This window comes from Giraffa tippelskirchi, chromosome 4, assembly GCF_054371585.1.
Source record: "Giraffa tippelskirchi isolate mGirTip1 chromosome 4, T2T-mGirTip1v1.2.pri, whole genome shotgun sequence".
Classification (NCBI taxonomy): Eukaryota; Metazoa; Chordata; class Mammalia; order Artiodactyla; family Giraffidae; genus Giraffa; species Giraffa tippelskirchi.
The window spans coordinates 188,830,225-188,850,969 of NC_137278.1; the positions used below are offsets into that span (position 1 = coordinate 188,830,225).

The following is a 20,745-nucleotide window of genomic DNA, read 5'->3' on the forward strand; positions in this document are numbered from 1 at the left end:
CCTTTAAAGCACAGAATTATTCTTTCTACGTGAAGATTGGCCTTGCGAAAATACTGTGCTCCAATATAGCCTAGAAATTATTGTGATACTTTAACAAGTGTTAGCTACTATTGTCATCATCATCATCATTATTTTTATAACAGTTTAGTGTTATTAGTTTCCTAAGTTTTTTCACACACAAAATTTCTCTATTCCTAAATGGTAGACCAATGACATAGAGAAATATATGGTGAATTATCTACAGGTGACAATACTGGTAAGATGTATTGAAAAGTGATTGCTCTAGAAGACACAGAAGGAATTAGAATATGTGATGATTTAGAAGGTTTAAATTATACTTTTTGGTCTTTTTTATACTGTAAGCACGATCACTAATAGACAATGTCACACAGTATTGGTAGAAATTAAATCTCAATGGTCTTTTACTTAAAAGCCTACATAATGATGATAATCAACCTCCTCACCCCGCATTTTGGTTATCACTTAGATCAAGAGAAAAATTAAATTAAGTTGAAATTGAAATACAGTTGCTTCAAGATAGGGACTCTGTCACACACAGACTAACAAAAACTTAAACAAGCAAACAAAAATCTGTGACATTTTTCTTAGGGCACATGTCATTTCAGAACAGCTTAATATACAGAGAGGGCTGCTGGTTGTGTAGTAGCTAGATTGTGTAGTGGAATACTAACATTGAATAATGCTTACAGACTCATTCATCAATTTGTAAATGGAAAAGCAAAGGGCATATAAATTATTATTGTATTTATATTTGGGATCTTAAACTTTCTGATACAAGTTTAGCTTGCTAGTTTAGCCTTATTATAGCCTTATTTCTTCTAACAGTGACTTTCATACATTTTATTTGCTTTCCTTTGAAAATTTCAGTTTTGAACATTTTTGATACACTTAACTTAGATCTTAAATTTATCCTCCTTATCTTTGTAATTGCTAAGGAATGCTATTTTCTGGAGAAAATGAGGGGAAAATTATAGTAACTATGACTTACAAAAAGTGTTTTCATAAGGAAATTGATGCTGTTATTTCAAATTTGTTGGAAGCTATTATGAAGATTTTAGTGTACACTTTTGGTAGAATTAAGTGGTTAATGTGTAGTAGAGTTAACTGAATTTTTCTACCCTTAAGAGCAGTGAAGAAAAACTTTGTCTCAGTTTTTGAGTTGTTTTGTCTAAGAGTTAATAAAAGTAAAGGCATATAATTTCTCAGTAAGAGTTGATGATTCTTCTATATTATATATCTGTACCTGTATGTAGATATATATCTCTACATATATGTATATGCATATATATATATATATATATACACACACATATGCATATATTGTTGTTGTTCAGTCGCCCAGTCATGTCTGACTCTTTGCAGCCCCATGGACTGCAACACGCCAGGCCTCCCTGTCTCACCTCCTATGCTGGAGTTTGCCCGAGTTCAGGTTCATCGCATCAGTGATGCTGTCCAGCCATCTCATCCTCTGATGCCCTCTTCTCCTTCTGTCCTCAATCTTTCAGGAGTCTTCTCCAGCACCACAGGTTGAAGGCATCAATTCTTTGGTGTTCTGCCTTCTTTATGGCCCAGCTCTCACAACGGTACGTGACCCCTGGGAAGACCATAGCCTTGACTATACGGACCTTTGTCAGCAGAGTAATACTTCTGTTTTTCTACCCACTGTCTAAGTTTGTCATGCTTTCCTGCCAAGAAGCAATTGTCTTTTGATTTCATGGCTGCAGTCACCATCTGCAGTGATTTTGGAGCCCAAGAAGAGGAAATTTGTCACTACTTCCACTGTTTCCTCTTCTATTTGCCATGCGGTAATGGGGCCAGATGCCATGATCTTAGGTGTTTAATATTTGGTCTTAAGCTGGCTCTTTCACTCTCCTTCTTCACCCTCATCAAGAGGCACTTTAGTTCCTCTTCACTTTCTGCCATTAGAGTGGTATCATCCACATATCTGAGGCTGTTGATGTTTCTTCCACCTATCTTGATTCCAGCTTGTAACTCATCCAGCCCGGGATTTCTCATGATGTGCTCAGCATATAGGTAAACAAACAGGGTGACAGCAGACAGCCATGTCATACTCCTTTCTCAATCTTAAACCAGTCTGTTGTTCCATTGAGGGCTCTAACTTTTGCTTTCTGATCTACATACAAGTTTCTCAGGAGACAATAAGATGATTTAGTATTCCCATCTCTATTAAGAGCTTTCCACAGTTTGTCATGATCCACATAGTCAAAGGCTTAAGTGTAGTTGATGAAACAGAGATAGATGTTTTTTTCTGAAATTCCCTTGCTTTATCTATAATCCAGTGAATGTTGGCAATTTGATCTCTAGTTCCTCTTCCTTTTCTAAAACCCAGCTTGGACATTGGAAGTTCCTGGTTCGCATAATACTGAAGCCTAGCATGTCAGATTTTAAGCATGACCTTACTAGCATGGGAGATGAGTGCATTTTTCCAATGGTTAGCATATTTTTTGGTACTCTTATTCTTGGGAATTGGGATGAGGATAGACCTTTTCCAGTCCTGTGGCCACTGCTGGGTCTTCCAGATTTGCTGACATAATGAATGCAAAACCTTGATGGCATCATCCTTTAGGGATGGAATCTCATCCATCCTTAGGGATGGAATCTCATCACATTCACTAGCTTTATTAACAGCAGCGCTTCTTAAAGCCCACTTGACTTATGTAGAGATATATATCTACATATGGTATATAAGTGTGTGTGTATCTATATATATATATATATATACATATATATATATGGCTTCCCCAGTGGCTCAGTGGTAAAGAATCTGCCTTCAATGCAGGAAACACAGGTTCAATCCGTGGGTCAAGAAGATCCCCTGGAGGAGGACATGGCTACCCATTCCAGTACTCTTGTCTGGAGAATTCCATGGACAGAGGAGCCTGGTGGGCTATAGTCCGTGGGGTTGCAAAGAGTCGGACATGACTGAAGCGACTGAGGACTCAGCTTATATATATAAGGGTCCTGCTGCTGCTGCTGCTAAGTCGCTTCAGTCATGTCTGACTCTGTGCGACCCCATATAAGGGTCCATATAGGTATAAATTGGATATATCTCTTAAAAGCCTAAAGGAGAACAAACATTTGTAATTGTTTCCTTTGCAAAGAGTGCCCTGAATTGCTCTGTTTAAATATCTAAAAGCCTCCACAATGCTGCATGAGCATCTGTGACAAATGACACTATGGTTGCTAAAGAGGAAAGTTTCTATATTTAAAACTCAATTTAGCAAATCAACATTTTCTATTCCTTTTTCAAGTGTCTCATTCTGACAAATCACTATTTTAAAACAAAACACAAACCACGCATTTATTTGACTGTCATGAAGAATTAAACATGAAAAAGATGAGCTGTGGCTATGCTTTTCACTAAAACCACCTGCTGTGGTTTTAAAATGCAAACTAGATAAAAATCACTACCAACCCTGGGGGGTTTAATTTATGTACTGAATGAACCAGCTTGTTTTAAAAGAGTACTTTTTTTTTTTTTTACCTTTAGAAGAAATTTGTCCATCCCTCTCATTTGATCTTTCATTGGCCTGTGAGCTAGAGAGACCAAGAATGACCTCTATTTTACTGATGAGAAGATAGAGACAGAGGCTTAATTGACTTGCTTAGGCTAGTTAGTGCCAGAAATGGTGTTAAAGTTCTAGGCTTTTGTGAAACCTTCTGTCCTAACCTTTAGCTCCCTGGTGGCTCAGCAGTAAAGAATCCACCTACAGTGCAAGAGATGCAGGAGACGCAGGTTTGATCCCTGGGTCCAGAAGATCCTCTGGAGGAGGAAATGGCAACCCACTCCAGTTTTATTGCCTGGGAAGTCCCATGGACAGAGGAGCCTGGTGGGCTACAGTCCATAGGGTCACTAAGAATTGGACACTACTGAGCGACTGAACACACACACACACACCAACAAAGACACCATAATGTTATCTTAGGCCTCTGTCCTGGCCCAGATTCTAGAATGTAATGGTGGTATGCTCTCTCTTGATCCTATAGGCTTGTGAGAACCAACTGCAAAATATTTAGGATTTCGTAAGCTGCTGTTAAACCATCGCTAGCTTGGAATGGGCCATAGTGGGAATATTTATACAATGGGAATCAAAAAGTATTACAAATCAGGGTTCTGTTTTTCTCTAGAGAACTGGTTTACCTCTGTGCACTGATTGTATCTAAGTATAAATCAAAGGAAAATCAACAACAATAATAAAAACAAGCAGTAATATAGTATAAATGTAATGTAATTTTATGGGTGCACTATTTACCTAGGTTAAAGGTCAATATTTCTTTGTTCCTTAACTTAGAAATTTCCTTCTAAGCCATGAGTAAATATGGACAAGACTCTCAGAAAATGTTGAATTAAACTTGAGTGTTTTGAGGACCTTTATAAATCTTATCCATTCTTTAAGAACTAGGTCAAGTTCCAACCCTTCCAAAAATTATGGCATTTGCCTTGCTTTTCCTATCTCAGAACCTCTAATAGATTTAAAATAGAGCCTTATACCTTGGGACCTATTTACTGTGTGTTTCATATGGATTGGTTTTGTCTCCTTAAGAATACAATAAACTCTTTGAAGAGTACAATGTAGACTTCCCGTCCATCCTTCTTTCTTTGAAGTAATATCTAATGAACACCCAGCCTGTGCCTGGTACCATTCTTAATGCATAAGAAACAGCAGTCATCAAATAAGTCTCTGCCCTCATGGAGCTTAAAGTCTAGTGAAGAATCAGGAATTAATGTAAACAAATGAGAAATTACAACTGTGGTAAATACTTTGAAAAACTGTGTATAGTGCTGAGTGTATCTGATAGTGGGCTTATATCTATTCACAGAAGTCAGTAAATGCTGCCCCGAGGACATGGTGTTTGAACTGAGATCTGAAGAATGAAAAAGAGTTAATTTGAAGTTACTAGGTCTTGAATATTATTTCTTTATGTAGACTTTCTGTGCCCTCCCTATTTAAGTTCCCATAAATCATATACCCCCCATATGGCCCTGAATTTTCCCTTTGTAATAGTAACAACAATTTAAAATATTATATTTATTTTCTAAGTGTACATTTTTCCTATTAGACTATTGGCCCAAAGCTAGGACTATGTCTCTCTTGATCTCCTTAGGAGTTCCAGTGTTTGTCATAGTACCTGACATGTAACTCACACAGTAGTTGCTAATGTTTCTACTCTCTTTGCCTTTGTCTCATAATAAAGCTGTGATACGTCCCACCTACCTCTCAGTTATTGAAGCAACATAGTAATGTAATGTATACAAACGTCAGACGTGTAAGACAAGATCCAAAATAGTTTAGTGCCACAGAAACCAGGAAGGGCCAAGTATTTAGGGGTCAATAGAAATAATTCAGATGTAGGAATTCTGTCTAGGAGAAAAAGAAAAGGCCACTGGATATGGCAATAAGGAAGTTTTACTTATTTGCACCCATCTTATTTGAAGGTAATTTGTTCAGTTTATGAAACAGATTAAAAATGGTTTCTGAAGAGAAGTATCTGGTGTTAATTTAAAAAGTTGCTTTTCTTGTGAAGAGTAAAAGGAATGTATAAAAGAATACCTTCTTGAAAAAAGGTATATCCAAGTGTATGGATAGGACGTGGTCAGATATGCTTTGAAAGAAGGAATAAGGAAAATGGAAGGAAGGAAAGAAGGAAGAAAGAAAAGCTAGATACAGGAAAAAAAGACTGGAAGAAACTGTTCAGTTCAGTTGCTCAGTCATGTCCGACTCTTTGCGACCTCATGAATTGCAGCACGCCAGGCCTCCCTGTCCATCACCAACTCCCAGAGTCTACCCAAACCCATGTCCATCGAGTCGGTGATGCCATCCAACCATCTCATCCTCTGTTGTCCCCTTCTCCTCCCGCCCCCAATCCTACCCAGCATCAGGGTCTTTTCCAATGAGTCAACCCTTCACATGAGGTGGCCAAAGTATTGGAGTTTCAGCTTCAACATCAGACCTTCTAATGAACACCCAGGATTGATCTCTTTTAGGATGGATTGATTGGATCTCCTTGCAGTCCAAGGGACTCTCAAGAGTCTTCTCCAACACCACAGTTCAAAAGCATCAATTCTTCGGCGCTCAGCTTTCTTCACCAACTCTCACATCCATACACGACCACTGGAAAAACCATAGCCTTGACTAGACGTACTTTTGTTGGCAAAGTAGTGTCTCTGCTTTTAAATACGCTATCTAGGTTGGCCATAACCTTCCTTCCGAGGAGTAAGCGTCTTTTAATTTCATGGCTGCAATCAACATCTGCAGTGATTTTGGAGCCCAAAAAAATAAAGTCTGACACTGTTTCCACTGTTTCCCTATCTATTTCCCATGAAGTGATGGGACCAGATGCCATGATCTTAGTTTTCTGAACATTGAGCTTTAAGCCAACTTTTTCACTCTCCTCTTTCACCTTCATCAAGAGGCTCTTTAGTTCTTCTTCACTTTCTGCCATAAGGCTGGTGTCATCCGCATATCTGAGGTTATTGATATTTCTCCCAGCAATCTTGATTCCAGCTTGTGTTTCTTCCAGCCCAGCATTTCTCATGATGTACTCTGCATATAAGTTAAATAAGCAGGGTGACAATATACAGCCTTGACGTACTCATTTTCCTATTTGGAACCAGTCTGTTTTTCCATGTCCAGTTCTAACTGTTGCTTCCTGACCTGCATACACGTTTCTCAAGAGACAGGTCAGATGGTCTGGTATTCCCATCTCTTTCAGAAACTGACAGGACTGTTAAATGGTTATCTTCAAATGATGGGGTTGGGTGACACTTTTCCCCTCTATACTATTTTGTATTTTGTGCTTTTCCATATTTTTCAAATTTTTTTTTAATTTAATGAGTTTATATTACTTTCATAATGAAATATTAAAATAACATTGCATAAAATTGAGTAAAATATAGAATTATGCTTATCTAGTTTGAGGGTTCAGAACTGTATTTACAATTTTTCTTTTACTCACCTGGACTTTGATCCCTGATCAGGGAACTAGATCCCATGTGCTGCAACCAAAGATCCCACATGATGCAACTAAGATCTGGTGCAGCTAAATAAGTAAATAAATATTAGGAAAACAATTTTTAAATGGCAGTTTAATCTTTGTTTGTATGTCCATATGTAATTCTGGAGCCTGAGCTCTCAAAGGGTGGAGATATTTATATTTCTAGCGTCATCCTGGAAGTGACACATATTTTGTTAAATGAATAACTTTAAAGCTGAGATGTCTCAACCTTTTTACTGCCTTCAATCCATGAACCTTTCTCTTTTCAGAACACAAGCATTAAAATCACGATGAATGGTCATATTTCCAATCATCCCAGTGGTTTTGGAATGAATCCATCTCAAATGAAGTAAGTTGGAAATTTTATATTTAATTTCTTGCTTATTTTAATTTGTTTTGGTGGTTTTAATTGTTTTATATTTTCGGCAAAAAGAGCTGTTTCACTTCTTTATGTAATTCATTCCTCAATATATAATTCCTTTGTAACACTAAGATATGTTAATGTTAAAAGTTTACTGTGTCTCATAAGAAAAAAGATGGTTAAGCAATAAACCCCAGTGACAATGATCTAATTGAAGACGTTTTGTTCTGGTATTTTATGTATTAAAGCTTTCCGTAGTTGAATATGTACTCCATTTCATAGCTTTCACTTTCTCTGGAGCATTCAATTTTTGTTATTTATAAAATATTTGCATTTGAGGAAAGTTAAATGTCATCTAGTCCAGTCTCTCAAGATATTTACCATTGTGTAAAATAAAAAAAAGGCCGGTTCCTGTGGCTTTAGATATAATTTGAAATCGGTGCCCCAACTTAAGTGGCCATTGCCTTGTATATTGTGGTTAATACTGTTGTTATTTGATATTGGTCATTCTAATTTAGAGTTCACTATCTTTATAGCTCAGTTATTCTCATTTTTCAGATCTAGCCTGTTCGCATTGCTTCAGCTTTTCTTTTTACAAAGATGATTGCCAGTGCCTTTAGTGCTGGTCAGTAAGAGCCACCAGGGGAGTATGTCAGGTGTCATCTTTATCTTGTACCTCAGTTTATTTAAGTCAGAAAGTTTTACCACAGCTTCATTTTTTCATTTTTCTTATAATAAATACGCATTTAATTATGAATTTATTATAATTTTTTCTATTAAGGAATTCTTATTTCTATCCCAAACTATTCCTTCTCTTCTACCTTTATTTGTGGGCTTTATCTCCTGCGTGAATTTTTACAGTCCCTTTCCATCTGATTTTGTTCAGTTGCTAAGTCGTGTCTGACTCTTGGCGACCCCATGGACTGCAGCACACCAGGCCTCCTTGTCTTTCACTATCTCCCAGAGTTTGCTCAAATCCATATCCATTGAGTCAGTGATGCCATCCAACCATCTCATCCTCTGCCACCCTCTTCTCTTTTTGCCTTCAGTCTTTCCATCTGGTTACCTTGCCATTAATTCCTGGATTATCTTTCTTAATAAGTAGTTTGGATCATGTTACTTCCCTGTGTAAAGAGAACAGAAATTTAATTCTGAAGCACTCTATTTGCCTTCCCTGCTTCTTGAGCCATTCATCTCTGCCAAGCACATCCCATTAGATGCTTATTCCTTCAGCAACCATGCTGGTTCTTGAGCCAGATCTACATGCTTTTTCCTCACTTAATTCTCACCTGCTTCTGGAGCTGCCTTCCATTCTTTTAGATTCTGCTTAAATGCCAGTCAAGTCTTCTTGAGCGTCGTTATAGAAACTTAGTCCTTTTTTGGTGTTTTATCTATTAGTTTTACCCAGATATCACATAACCATTTTACTTGTTGTATTAACAATACACTCCTTACCCCCTACCCCTGCCTTTGTTGTTGTTTAGTTGCTAAGTCCTGTCTGAGTCTTTTGCAACCCCATGGACTGCAGCCCACCAGGATCTTCTGTCCATGGGACTCTCCAGGCAAGAATGCTAGAGTGGGTTGCCATTTCCTTCTACTAAGGATCTTCCCAACACAGGGATCGAATCTGTGTCTTCTGCATTGGCAGGCAGATTCTTTACCAATGAGCCACCAGGGAAGCCACCCACCTTACTCCTCATTTTTCTAGATTTTCAGTTCAGTTCAGTCACTCAGTTGTGTCTGTCTCTTTGTGACCCCATGGACTGCAACATGCCAGTCCTCCCTGTCCATCACCAACTCCCAGAGTTTACTCAAACTCATGTCCATTGAGTTGGTGATGCCATCCAAGCATCTCATCCTCTGTTATCCCCTTCTCCTCCCACCTTCAATCTTTCCCAGCATCAGGGTCTTTTCAAATGAGTCAGTTCTTCGCATCAGGTGGCCAAAGTATTGGAGTTTCAGCTTCAGCATCAGTCCTTCCAATGAATATTCAGGACTGATCTCCTTGCTGTCCAAGGGACTCTCAAGAGTCTTCTCCAACACCGCAGTTCAGAAGCATCAGTTCTTCGGTGCTCAGCTTTCTTTACAGTCAACTCATATCCATACATGACTACTGGAAAAACCATAGCTTTGACTAGACGAACCTTTGTTGGTAAAGTGATGTCTCTGCTTTTTAATATGCTGTCTAGGTTGTTCATAACTTTTCTTCCAAGGAGCAAGCACCTTTTAATTTCATGGCTGCAGTCACCATCTGCAGTGATTTTGGAGCCTGAAAAAATAGTCTGTCATTGTTTCCCCATCTATTTGCCATGAAGTGATGGGACCAGATGCCATGATCTTAGTTTTCTGAATGTTGAGTTTCTAGATTTTAGGGCTTAATAAATGTTTACTGAGTAAATTTTAAAAATTTAAATACTGTTTACTTCAGATAACAGTAAATTAGAAGTCGGGTATAGCTGCTGCTGCTGCTGCTAAGTCACTTCAGTCGTGTCTGACTCTGTGCGACCCCATAGACGGCAGCCCACCAGGCTCCGCTGTCCCTGGGATTCTCCAGGCAAGAATACTGGAGTGGATTGCCATTTCCTTCTCCAGTGCATGAAAGGGAAAAGTGAAAGTGAAGTCGCTCAGTCATGTCCAACCCCATGGACTGCAGCCTACCAGGCTCCTCCGTCCATGGGATTTTCTAGGCAAGAGTACTAGAGTGGGGTGCCATTGCCTTCTCCAGGGTATAGCTAGTCAGATTTAATGATAAAGTGTTATTTTTATTAACTTCTGTTTAAGTATTTGTGAAAACAATAGTGTCTATTTTGCTATAGTTTGAATAACTGAGAACTTTTTATAATTGGATCACTGCTCAAAACTCAATTTAGTATGACAAACTTAAATTTTTCTAAGCTAGCCTCAACCTTATTGAATCTCCATGGCTGTTTTTTTTTTTTTTAGTCTTTGCTGAATTTGTTACAATACTGCTTCTGTTTTTATGTTTTGGTCTCTTTTTGTTGTTGTTCACAAAGCATGTGGGATCTTAGCTCCTCTACCAGGGATCAAACCTGTACCCTCTGCATTGGAAAGCAAAGTCTTAACCACTGGACCACCAGGGAAGTCCCTTGGGTGTGGTTCTGACTTGGCATTTGAGAGAATCTATATTGGATCAGGATCCAATAGCCTATTTCTAGACAGAACCAGCTGTACAAACTCTATGTAATTTTTCTAAACACACATCGTGATTGTGGTACACTGGAATTTATAGTTTTGACTTTTTATTGCTTTGTTTGGACTTTAACTTATCACACTGACCTTTTTTTTTTTTTTTTTTTTATTACAGTGGCTACGGATCATCAGCCACCTTTTCCATGGACAGAGATCACAGTTCACGAACAAGTGCAAAGGCTCTCTATGGTATGTTCGTATATTTTCAGTTCAGTTCAGTTCAGTCGCTTAGTCGTGTCTGACTCTTTGCGACCCCATGAACCGCAGCACGCCAGGCCTCCCTGTCCGTCACCAACTCCCTGAGTCCACCCAAACCCATGTCCATCGAGTCAGTGATGCCACCCAGCCATCTCATCCTCTGTTGTCCCCTTCTCCTCCTGCCCTCAGTCTTTCCCAGCATCAGGGTCTTTTCCAATGAGTCAGCTCTTCACATCAGGTGGCCAGAGTATTGGAGTTTCAGCTTCAGCATCAGTCCTTCCAGTGAACACCCAGGACTGATCTCCTTTAGGATGGACTGGTTGGATCTCCTTGCAGTTCAAGGGACTCTCAAGAGTCTTCTCCAACACCACAGTTCAAAAGTATCAATTCTTCAGTGCTCAGCTTTCTTCACCGTCCAACTGTCACATCCATACATGACTACTGGAAAAACCATAGCCTTGATTAGACAGACCTTTGTTGGCAAAGTAGTGTCTCTGCTTTTTAATATGCTATCTAGGTTGGTCATAACTTTCCTTCCAAGGAGTAAGCGTCTTTTAATTTCATGGCTGCAGTCACCATCTGCAGTGATTTTGGAGCCCAGAAAAATAAAGTCAGCCACTGCTTCCACTGTGTCCCTATCTATCTGCCATGAAGTGATGGGACCAGATGCCATGATCTTAGTTTTCTGAATGTTGAGCTTTTCTGAAATGTTAAGCCAACTTTTTCACTCTCCTCTTTCACTTTCATCAAGAGGCTCTTTAGGTCTTTGCTTTCTGCCATAAGGGTGGTGTCATCTGCATATCTGAGGTTTTTGATATTTCTCCCGGCAATCTTGATTCCAGCTTGTGCTTCATCCAGCCCAGCGTTTCTCATGATGTACTCTGCATATAAGTTAAATAAGCAGGGTGACAATATACAGCCTTGATGTACTCCTTTTCCTATTTGGAACCAGTCTGTTGTTCCATGTCCAGTTCTAACTGTTGCTTCCTGACCTGCATACAGGTTTCTCAAGAGGCAGGTCAGGTGGTCTGCTGTTCCTCTCTCTTTCAGAATTTTCCACAGTTTATTGTAATGGGGTATAAATACATTTCTGACTACTTTTGTAAATGACATGTTCAAAGCCACAGTTTGAACCTATGACTTGTTTATATTATTGGGCATGAAATAGAGATAAATGCATAAAGGTTATTCTAAAAATAATTTTTGTGGAAGCTACCAAAGCCATAATCTCTGCTGGCTGTCATACAATTTAGAACTACAGATGAAATGTACTCAGTGCTTTCTATGGAGACTTTTCTATGGAGACCTAAATACTTTAGGTAGATTTCCGCATCTAATGATGCGTGATGTGTTTGTTGATCTTCATGACTGGTCCTGTTGATCATGGGCTGACAACAGGACTTCTTCCTTACAGCTCTTGAACTTTTTGGGTAGTATTACCGTTTGACCAATAGCCCTTATGTAATTTCTTAGTGATGTTTCTCTAACTTCCATTGTCTTCTTTCCATTGTCTCAGCTATAAATACTGTTTTTTTAAACTTCAAATATAAAACAGAATTCAATACTACAAAGAAGTTGAGGACTCCTGAAACATATCACATGTGTTTAGGAAGACATTTGCATTTATGGGATCTGTGTGGCCTTTTGTTACTGTATACCCATAAAGAATGAGACTAGTATTGGGGTTAAGAGCAAAGACTCTGGAGTCAGACATCCTGGTTGAAATTCAGTTCTACCATTTATTAGTTGAGTGATCCTGAACAAATTACTTTACCTATGTGTCCCTCATTTTGCTTATCTGTAAAATGGGAATATCTCATAGGCTTGATACAAGAATTTATTGAGCTACGACGTATGAAATGCTTAGTGCAGTGCCTGGCAAGCAGCAAATGCTGTATATGTCTGCTATTGTTGTTATCAACTGTAGGAACCAATAGCATTTTCTCAAGTTGAAATTCTTTTCTTTTTACATCATTTAGAGCTACAAAATTTTGGCTGTGGTAAAAATGACTCATTCTAAGGTTTTGTGATTCTTTCTCCTCCTGTATATCCAGTGGCTAGACTTTAGGACTCAAATGACACATTCATAAAATGGATTTTATACCATATACATTTTCCTATGACCTTGTAAATCTGATTAGCTTTGGTTTCAATTCTCTTGAGTATGATATTGTGACATTCTTACCATGCCCTAGTCATTATGAGTTGTAGATCTAGAGAATATATTCAACAAATATTTATTTTGTGATTAATACGTGCCCAGAACAGGGCCAGTAATATATGTGCCCCAAAGAGGGCCAGTAATAAGGTCCTTTGACTTTAAGAGACTTGCACTCTAGAGCATGACTTGAAGAAACTGAAAAGGGAAAACTTTTTTCTTTTTTGCAAAAATAATTCCTTCAGTCTTTCATTTCAAGACAGATACTTATTTGTTTCTGTGTATTAAATATGTGTTTCTGTGTTTCTGTGTATAAAATACGATATTTATCTTTCACTTTCTGACTCACTTCACTCTGTTTAATAGGTTCTAGGTTCATCCACCTCATCAGAACTGACTCAAATGCATTCCTTTTTATGGCTGAGTAATATTCCTTTGTGTATATATACCACAACTTCTTTATCCATTCACCTGTCGATGGACGTCTAGGTTGCTTCCATGTTCTAGCTATTGTAAATAGTGCTGCAGTGAACAGTGGGATACATGTGTCTCTTTCAATTTTGGTTTCCTCAGGGTATATGCCTAGGAGTGGGATTGCTGGGTCATATGGTGATTTTATTCCTAGTTTTTTAAGGAATCTCCATACTGTCTTCCATGGTGGCTGGATCAATTTACATTCCCACCAACAGTGCAAGAGCATTCCCTTTTCTCCACACCCTCTCCAGCATTTATTGTTTGTAGACTTTTTGATGATGGCCATTCTGACTGGTCTGAGGTGATATCTCATTGTAATTTTGATTTGCATTTCTCTAATAATGAGCAATGTTGAGCATCTTTTCATGTGTTTGTTAGCCATCTGTATGTATTCTTTGGAGAAATGTCTTTTTAGATCTTTTTCCCACTTTTTGATTGGGTTGTTTGTTTTTCTGGCATTGACTTGTATAAGCTGCTTGTATATTTTGGAAATTAATCCTTTAGCAGTTGTTTCATTTGCTATTATTTTCTCCCATTCTGAGGGTTGTCTTGCTTATAGCTTCCTTTGCTATGCAAAAGCTTTTAAGTTTAATCAGGTCCCACTTGTTTACTTTTGTTTTTATTTACATTACTCTAGGAGGTGGGTCATAGAGGATCTTTGATTTATGTCATCGAGTGTTCTGCCTATGTTTTCCTCTTAAGAGTTTTATAGTTTCTGGTCTTACATTTAGGTCTTTAATCCATTTTGAGTTAATCTTTGTGTTTGGTGTTAGGAAGTGTTCTAATTTCATACTTTTACATGTTGCTGTCCAGTTTTCCCAGCACCATTTATTGAAGAGGCTGTCTTTGCCCCATTGTATATTCTTGCCTCCTTTGTCAAAAATAAGGTACCCATAGGTACATGAGTTTATTTCTGGACTTTCTATCTTATACCTTTGGTCTATATTTCTGTTTTTGTATCAGTACCATACTGTCACGATGACTGTAGCTTTGTGGTATAATCTGAAGTCAGGAAGGTTGATTCCTCCAGCTCTGTTCTTCTTTCTGAAGACTGCTTTGGCTATTCACGGTCTTTTGTGTTTCCATATGAATTCTGAAATTTTTTGCTCTTGTTCTATGAAAAATGCTATTGGTAATTTGATAGGGATCACATTGAATCTGTAGATTGCGTTTGGTAGTATAGTCATTTTCACAATATTGAGTCCAACCCAGGAACTGAATCTTTAGCTTTTAAGTAGTAAATTTTTATTCCCCGCTTTTTACATATAAAGCAAGCTGGGGCTCCTTTCTAAGGTGAGGTAATTTGTCAAACTCACATAAATTTAAAAATCTTGACTGTAAGAAAATGTAACAGTCAATTTGGGGTAGTGTGACAAAAATGAGCAGCATATGGGTAAACAGAGGACATAAATAGAATGATGGAAACAGGCAAACGCAAGAGGCATTTATAAGGAAGAAAGAAGACTCAGCAGTGTGTTAGGCTTAAATGTCAGAGGGTTTTAAATTCCTTGAAGTTGCAAGTAACATTTCACTCCTCCTTGTAGCTAATACTCACCTTTCCCTCTCAGCACACTGTCCACAAAGACACATGTGTACATTATGCCTTCTCTCTGACAGGTTCCCAGTAAATGCAATGAGTGAATGGGATGAATGACAGCATAGAAACATGTCCAGGTTTTGAACAAACCTTTTCTAGTTTATTCAACTGAAATAAAATTCCAGCTGAAACTCTAACTATATTTAGTTAATTTTAGGACTGTTTAGCCTCCCAAACTGCATAGTTTTAACTTTTCTTTTGTAATTAACATGTCGGTAAAGGAGAGATTTGTGATGTCATTTATTGTGTCACAGTGTATGCCTTTAAGATTTCTCCTCTCCGATGATTAAACCAGTTGAATAAATCTTTCAGGAATTCACTCGCCTTCATGGCTGGCACATGGATTCCTCTAGGATGTGTGGGCATTATTTAGCATGCTGCAACATGAGTTTCACGGTAATGACCACTGTTTTTTATGTACCGAGCACAGGCTAGAGCCTGTGTCAGGAGTTTCATGCAGCTTGGTCTTTTTTATGAGAACACTTTTCAGTCTGACACCATAATGCACCGTTATGACTGCTTCAGCATCTCTCTCAGAGAGGCAGCGCATGGGTTTTGGGGGCCACACGATCCGTGGCTGAACCATAGCACTTCTACCAAAAGGGCCGCCATTTTGAGCCAACGATTAAATCTGTTGGTCCCAGTTTCCTCAGCTGCAAAATAGAAATGATGATAATACTGTGGCAACTGTATATGAAAAGATAGAAGTAGTGAACCCTTCATGGTAGTAAGAAAGGGTATAGGAGGGTAACTTTTAGTCATGGGTTCTCAGATGCATCAAATTTAATATTTTAATGTTACCTCCAGATGATGTCATACATCTCATCTCAGTGATACTTTGACAGGAACAAAAGGTAATCTTCATCATATATTTTAAAGTTTGCATTCCAGCTATCACTAGAGATATTTTTTTATAAGTCCTATGAATGTGAACTGCACAATTATGATAATAAATTTGCTTCTTCTAGATATATTCTTTAATTTATTCAAGGAAAATGGTTAAGTTGTGCTGCAGTTTTAATCACCCTAAACTGTCATTTATTCATTATTGTACAAGAAATTTTAAAGCCAGTATGTGAGAGGCTCTGCATCAATAAAGTCCCTGACAACATAAGTAGGAAATACATATTAATTTCTCTTTTCTATAGTTTCTTTCTTTTCTTATCTCATGGTGGTAACATTTCCTTTGGCTGCCGTTATCAGGGTATTGAAAATTTTATGTATTTTTTTCCAGTTAGTCTGCTTGTCAAAGTCTTTTTTTAAGGGAAATGCTTGTAAAAAGCCTTAGACATTCCCTTCTGTTGGGGTGTGGCTCCTGTAATCCCTCGTCCATGACTCAGAGGGTCAGTGGCGTATACTCCAGCTTGTGTACTGTGAGGTGCTCAGAGACTGCATTCCTTACCTTTGTTGCTGTTATTGTTGTTTAGCTGCTAAGTCCTGTCAGACTCTTTGTGACCCCATGGACTGTAGCCCACCAGGCTCCTCTGTCCATGGGATTTCCCAGGCAAGAATACTAGAGTGGGTTGCCATTTCCTCCTCCAGGGGGTCTTCCTGACCTAGGGATGAAACTCATGTCTCTTGCATTGGCAGGTGGATTCTTTACCACTGAGCCACCAGGGAAGCTCATTCCTTAACTTTACACCAAATCATACAGGATCTTTTCCCATAGGAGTATTTGAAGCTGTTGTATTTTCCTGTGTGGCTAGGTCCCAAGCAGTTTTAATAAACTCAGATGAACTGTCCTTTGTTAGTAATATGCCTGCTTCTAGCTTTGCTTTTGATATATGTAGGGTAAGAAACTAATAGGAAATCTTGTGAGTATTACACATAGGTTGTAAGTAGGGAATAGAGAGTCTATGCGTTAAAATGTGCAAATATTAACATTAGACATTGTGACATCTCTGTCTGCCACTCAGAGGGCTTGTTTTATTTAAGTGTGGGTTCTTTGCTGTGTTCTGAACAGCTGAACTTCCTAGAAAAATAACTTTCCTTTAAATGAGCTAAATTTGGATTATGACAGCTCACCATAACTAATCAGCTGTTTAAAGTCATCCTATCACCAGAAAAATATGTTTCACAGAATTACCATTTAGTAATACTTTATTGTCATGACCTACATTTATCATATTGTTGGGCGGTGATGTAATAAAAGATAAATTTGACAGGCAGTCTCTCCAGTTTCATTTTACCTGGTTTGAACGCTATTGTGATGTTAACATGTAGGAAGATATATTTGTTTTCTTCTTGCTTTTCTTTTTTCTTCTTATGGAGGTACTGGTAAAGTGAGCATCAGTAATCTGTTATCTGTATGCTTCATTTCTGTATAACTGACTGTAAACTTTGCTGTATTTTTACACAGTGCTCAACTCAATGTTCTCAAATATACCACTTTTCTTAATAGATATTGACCCACGTATTTTTCGTTTTGTTCTTATCTTTCTTTTTCTTTCTGTTCTTAGTTTGGAATTATTAGTCTCTTTAATTGTCCCATTTGAAGTCCAGGAAAGGTCTTATAAATTCAGGTGGCACCGAAGGGTTAAAACCCACTTCTCTTATTTCCATCCTCATTGTTGACAAGGTGTAATTTACTTGGAAAAAATACATATTTTAAGAAAAAACATTTTTTTAAAACTGTAATAAGTAAAAGGCTCTTGACTATATATTACCAGGAGGTTGAGCAATGTCAGAGTCAACATCCAGCTTCATAGAGTATGTCAAGTACGTGTGGCTCAAAAAGACAGTTTGGCAATTTTTCTACGTTATCTGAAAGTTTTAAAGCTTTTTTTCTCCTTGGGGGATGAGCTGTTTTAACAACTTGTTGGACCAGGCAATAAAATGAATTCTTAAGTAATGTGGTTTTGTAAAAATGACCTTGTTTGTTTTTAAAAAGTGATCTGTTCAAAGAGTGATTTGTCAATGTTGCTTATAGTTGCCTACATCGTGAAAGCTTGTAATTATTACTCACTGCTTCTTATTGATTCCCGCTAAGCCACCTCTCCTGTACAGAAATTAAACACTAAAATAATGGAAAAGGAGTTCTCCTTTCCTGTGGCTGAAAGTTTCTGTAAGTGTAAAGTAGTATGAACAATAACCCATTGTTTTACTTAGAGGAATACTTGGCAGCTACTTTTATGTTTGGCTTCCCTGGTGGTTCAGCTGGTAAAGAATCCGCCTGCAATGCAGGAGACCTGAGTTTGATCCCTGGGTTGGGAAGATTCCCTGGAAAAGGGAAAGGCTACCCACTCCAGTATTCTGGCCTAGAGAATTCCACAGAGTGTATAGTCCGTGGGGTCACAAAGAGTTGGACACGACTGAGTGAGTTTCACTTTCACTTTTATGTTACCCTTTTTCTTTTTAATAACCAAATCCTTACTTTCTGAGCAGCAGTTTGTTTTCAGAGAAAGAAAAAATAACAATCTTCTGAATAGTAGCTGTTTCAAATCTTGCTATCTTATGCATAAACAGCAATATAGGCAAACGAGAATTAAGTTTAAATGCTGAGACCTGAGTATTGTTATAGTGGTCATTGTACTCATTGAAGAGTTAACTGAAACCTAATTTTTTTTTTAATTAAGACATTTTGGGGGTCAGTTTTAGGTTCACAGCAAAATCAAGGAGTATCAAGGTTTTCCATAAATCCCCACAGCCTAGCCTCCTCCACTGTCAGCAGCCACCTTCAGAGGAATACACCTGTTAGATTTGATGAACCTACAGTGATACATCATAATCATCCAAAGTTCACTGAAACCTAAGTTTAAGTACCTGGTCCAGAAGTAAAATAGCAGTTTTCACAGCACTGTATCAACTCAGTAACACTAAAATAATGCATAAAGAATTTCCATCTTTGCTAACTGAATCCGCCTAATTCCATCCCTTTGGGTTTGTATATTCTGGTCCATGGAATAAAACCATTAGGAAAAACAGTGAAGCACCATCAGTGGCACTACAATCAAGTAGAGTTTGTTCCTAACTCTAATTATATCAGAGAGAGAGACTATGTGACCATGACCTACACTCTTAATTTGGAAAGAAAAAAATTTCAACTTAGGAGGTGGTAGTTGAGTTGACCTTTGTACTGATTTTGGAATAGTAGTTTCCAACCTTGGAATTAGAATGAAAAAAATTAGAATTTCCTGGAGAGCTTTTACAAAGCCCAATGCTCAGACTGCATCCTAGACCAACTACATTAGAATCATGGGCTATGCAGTGTGGGTGGGGGAGGGCGTGCAGTGTTTTTTAAAGTTCATTTTCTAACATGCAGCCGAGGTTGAGAACCATTTCTTAGAGAAAGTGATGAACCTCAATAGAGACTTTATCTTAAGTATCATGGCGACTTTATTGAGGCTTTCCATACTGTTTTAGAGCTCTGGGTGAGATATTTCAGGCTTAGGAGCATAACTACTACTTACAGCTGTACTTGAGAGTACATATGATTTTCTTAAAAAATAAATGTTATTCTAATTGCCTTTTAGGAGCTTTATTTCAAAATTTCCTATTAAAATGTTCATAGTAACTTTTCTTCATTGACTTAAACCACTGAAACTACTAGTTTATTTATAAATCCATTTTATGGCATTTATACATTTTTAGGATTTTTAAAAGGTGATTTCTTGTAACACATACATCTTATTTATTGTATAACACTGGAGAGAAAGAGCTTAGGAATTCCTACAATGGATCCTTAATTTAGAATATTAGAAATGGTACGTTTCAGTTAACATCATACTGTTTATGAATGCTATCAAACAATGTTTTTTACTTTTGTAAAGTATTTTTCTGTAGGATTGAGAAACTGTGTTAGGAAATTTGGGGAAACAAAGTTTTATTGTTTCATAATGAGAATATTTAGTTACAAAACATCTAATAGTTTTTGTCTTCAACTGTGTTTGCCATTCATTTAACTGAAAAACTCAGTCAAGCATTTGAACATCCCAGGGTTGCCATATCAATATTGGAGACCATGGCAACCGCTGCCATTTCTTTTATGGTCCTGAGGCCAGACAAAAGGAAACAGAACTGCCCTCATGTTCTGAGCTGGGCATGGAGAATTGTGTTAGAATATGATGAACCGGTGATTCTGAAATACTGATTCTTTCTAAAAGTGCTTTTCTCAGATGTGTCCCTGAATTAAATATTGACTTTTTAAGAGTTATCATGGGTTAAGAGTTATCATCAAGTATCCATTTGTTCATATTTCACATTGATTAATCCTTGGCTAATAATCAGAAAAATTATGGTTGTTCACTCTTAAAAAGGTGTAAATTAAGGTTTATGTTTTGTCATACTGGAATAGAAAATTTAAGGTGAAATCAGATGTTTCTTTTCGGTGACATTGTTTTGGTAGGACCAGATGGATCATACTTCTTCAGATCATCATCCAAACAAAAAAAGAAAGGTAGCAGATGCTGCATGGTATAGTGTGCTCATTTTTAGTTAATAAATTTCATGCTGCAAAAGCAAAAACAGAATGTATTGGAATAATATCAGAGTGATGTAATAAAAGGCATATTTATATTCTCACCTAAGCTTTAAGAAAAATGTAAATGAAAAGTTGCAACTTTCATAGGTATTGTGAAACCAAAAGTTATCGTTTTAAAAAATCCTATGTATTAACTTTCTGAGTTAGTATTTTTGTACTTACTTTGCTTTTATGTTCAGCAGAACTTTTCAACTTCTGTTGTAGCAAAATCAGAAAATTTCTGTATTACC

General features: G+C 37.6%; 1 protein-coding gene across 11 annotated transcripts in view; it reads left to right on the top strand.

Moving 5' to 3' along the window:
- EPS8 (EGFR pathway substrate 8, signaling adaptor) overlaps positions 1 to 20,745 on the top strand; it is a 194,127-nt gene that overhangs the window by 115,083 nt on the left and 58,299 nt on the right. For 5 of the 11 annotated variants that reach the window (XM_081589145.1, XM_081589146.1, XM_081589151.1 and 2 more), the window contains 2 exons: positions 7,308 to 7,387; positions 10,725 to 10,798. In XM_081589145.1, the coding sequence (XP_081445271.1) occupies positions 7,329 to 7,387; positions 10,725 to 10,798 (133 nt within the window). In that variant the 5' untranslated portion in view covers positions 7,308 to 7,328. Of the gene's footprint in view, positions 1 to 1,526; positions 1,605 to 7,307; positions 7,438 to 10,649; positions 10,799 to 15,324; positions 15,433 to 15,600; positions 15,891 to 20,380; positions 20,432 to 20,745 lie in introns of those variants that run through there. The other 6 variants (XM_081589143.1, XM_081589144.1, XM_081589148.1 and 3 more) reach the window with 5 other exon arrangements.